General features: G+C 33.8%; 1 protein-coding gene across 1 annotated transcript; it reads left to right on the top strand.

The window, feature by feature from the left end:
- The first annotated feature begins 446 nt into the window (after window positions 1–446).
- On the top strand, window positions 447–989 carry NAC167 (NAC transcription factor 167). Its single transcript, XM_006589795.1, has 2 exons — window positions 447–618; window positions 775–989. Exons 1-2 carry the CDS (start codon window positions 447–449, stop codon window positions 987–989), a joined length of 387 nt encoding a protein of 128 aa, XP_006589858.1.
- The last annotated feature ends 1363 nt before the right edge of the window (window positions 990–2352 follow it).

Raw genomic sequence — 2352 nt, 5'->3', positions numbered from 1 at the left:
ACACTCACATGATGAGAGTTTTTCATTGAAATTGTGATGCTAATGGGCGGCTACAATAATAAATTTTAATAAATACTCATAGCATATTTCCTAATGGTTGGTCCCTTAATTATTAAGTCAAGTTCAAATTTTATGGTTGGTATTTATTCTAAGCCTAGCTTTAAATAAACTTGTTGTTGTCATAATTAATTTAGTTTTACAAGTGAAAGGATTGATTTCATCTCTTTTTACAAATGAAGTGAAGAAGACATCAAACCATTTGATTTGAATATTAGTTTGGCTAGTATTATATGCAGAATAATTGTCCCTCTCTACATGGCCTAGCAGCTTATATATATAATCCATGCATAGTGTTTCAAGCTTATAGACATTTTGATCGATAATATCGGTAACTGATTGATACATTTCCTAGGTTGTTCCTCCTGAGGCATCCTACCTTCATGTTCATGGATAAAGATGCTAATTCAAAAATCCAACTCCCTCCTGGATTTAGATTCCACCTTTCTTATGAGGAGCTAATTGTTCACTATCTGAGAAACAAAGTGACATCATCACCCCTTCCTGCTTCATTCATAGCAGAAATAGATCTTTACAACTATAATCCATGGGAGCTCCCAAGTCTGTGTTAGCAATTGCATTGTTTTAGTTTGTGTTTCATTCTTTTCTTGAAGTATTTACTTAGTGGGATAAGGCTTTTGTTGTTATTGTTGTTTCTATTGTCTTGAAGTAGTAATTACTAAAGCAATGATAGCTTTTCATTTTGAACAAGCAAAGCTTTGTTTGGGGAGGATGAGTGGTATTTCTTTACTCCTAGAGATAGGAAGTATCCCAATGGAGTGAGGCCTAATAGAGCAACTACTTCTGGTTATTGGAAGCCTACCGGGACTGACAAACCCATTTTCACTTCCTGTGGGATGAAGAGCATTACTGTCAAGAAGGCACTCGTGTTCTACAAGGGTCGTCCACCAAAGGGATCGAAAACCGACTAGATCATGCATGAGTAGAGATTGCATGATTCCATGATCTCCAATTCAAAGCAAGGAGGGTCCATGAGAGTAGGCCAATTTCATGAGTTCAATTTTTCAATTTGGTGGTTTTTAATGACCAATAGAGTAAATTATTGAGGAAATTCTCAATTGCATTTCATTGATACTGTATAGTACACTTATAGAGTCTATGTACAACTGATTGACAAGAGATCCAATCTATCTTAATCTAAACTAAGTTGTAACTAATAGACAAGATCTTCATTTAAATTATAGGATCAAATAATAGATAAGATACTAGTACATAAGATTAAGATTACAGCATCATGTTGATCCATTAGAGTAATAGTATGTAAGTTTTATCTGCACAATCCATACTTGTTATAGTAAGAAAGCCAGCAATCACACCTCCAAACATTTGTATACACAATCAGTATGACAAACCAAACTCACAAGGCATGTCAGTCGAATAACAGAACATAACAATTTCATATTTTACTAAAATAAAAAAATGCTATGAATATTGATGTTAGCTCTCTAGAACACACACATAAGGTTTATCTTCTCATAATGAACCAAAATGTAATAAATAATGATAAAAACAACTACACCCAAATTTTGAATACTACCAGAGACTTACAAAGAATGTATTATATTGATAAAAAGAACTACTTCCAACAACCTTACAACAAAGAGTCGCGAAGCGTACCTTCGATGGAGAAAAACAAAGTGCGAACAAGAACCTTCGATGGAGAACAACAGAGCACAAAGAACAACCTTAGATGGAGAACAACAGTCGTGATTAGGTTGCAGAAATAAACATTTTAAAATAGGGAAGAAGAAGAACAACCTTCGATGGAGTACAACGCTATCAGTTGCAAAGAAGAAGAAAACCACTTGCGACGAAGAAGAAGAACACTTGCGCAGAAGAAGAGCAGCTGGGAAGAACAGTTGAGAAGACGAAGAAGCTTCAACGGAGAAGAATAAAGCGAGAGAAAAATAGGGCTCGCAATCTAATATTTTAAAATGTAAGTACAACATTGGTTATCAATACAAAACCGATGTTAACTAAATGATGTTAACATTAACATCAGTTTTCTACAACAAACCGATGTTAACATATCTTATGTTAACATTGTTTTTTCATAAAACCAATGTTAACATACTAACTTTAACATCGGTTATTCAAAAACCGATGTTACCAGTTTCATGTTAACATCGGTTTTTAAACAACCGATGTTACCAATTTAATGTTAACATCAGTTTTTAAACAACCGATGTTAACGTAAGCTAATTAACATCTGTTTTCTAAAAAACTGATGTTAAAAACTTTACATTAATTACAATTATGCCATCGGGTTAACGT

Source organism: Glycine max, chromosome 10 (assembly GCF_000004515.6).
Source record: "Glycine max cultivar Williams 82 chromosome 10, Glycine_max_v4.0, whole genome shotgun sequence".
In the NCBI taxonomy this organism is placed as follows: domain Eukaryota; kingdom Viridiplantae; phylum Streptophyta; class Magnoliopsida; order Fabales; family Fabaceae; genus Glycine; species Glycine max.
The sequence above is the reverse complement of the archived record's forward strand: the minus strand, read 5'-3'. Positions and strand labels throughout refer to the sequence as shown.

Excerpts from the sequence above, each read along its gene's own strand:
- NAC167 (XM_006589795.1), top strand. The coding sequence starts at position 447 with ATGGATAAAGATGCTAATTCAAAAATCCAACTCCCTCCTGGATTTAGA. Across the intron at positions 619-774 it reads TAATCCATGGGAGCTCCCAA|CTTTGTTTGGGGAGGATGAG; the intron begins GTCTGTGTTAGC and ends GAACAAGCAAAG.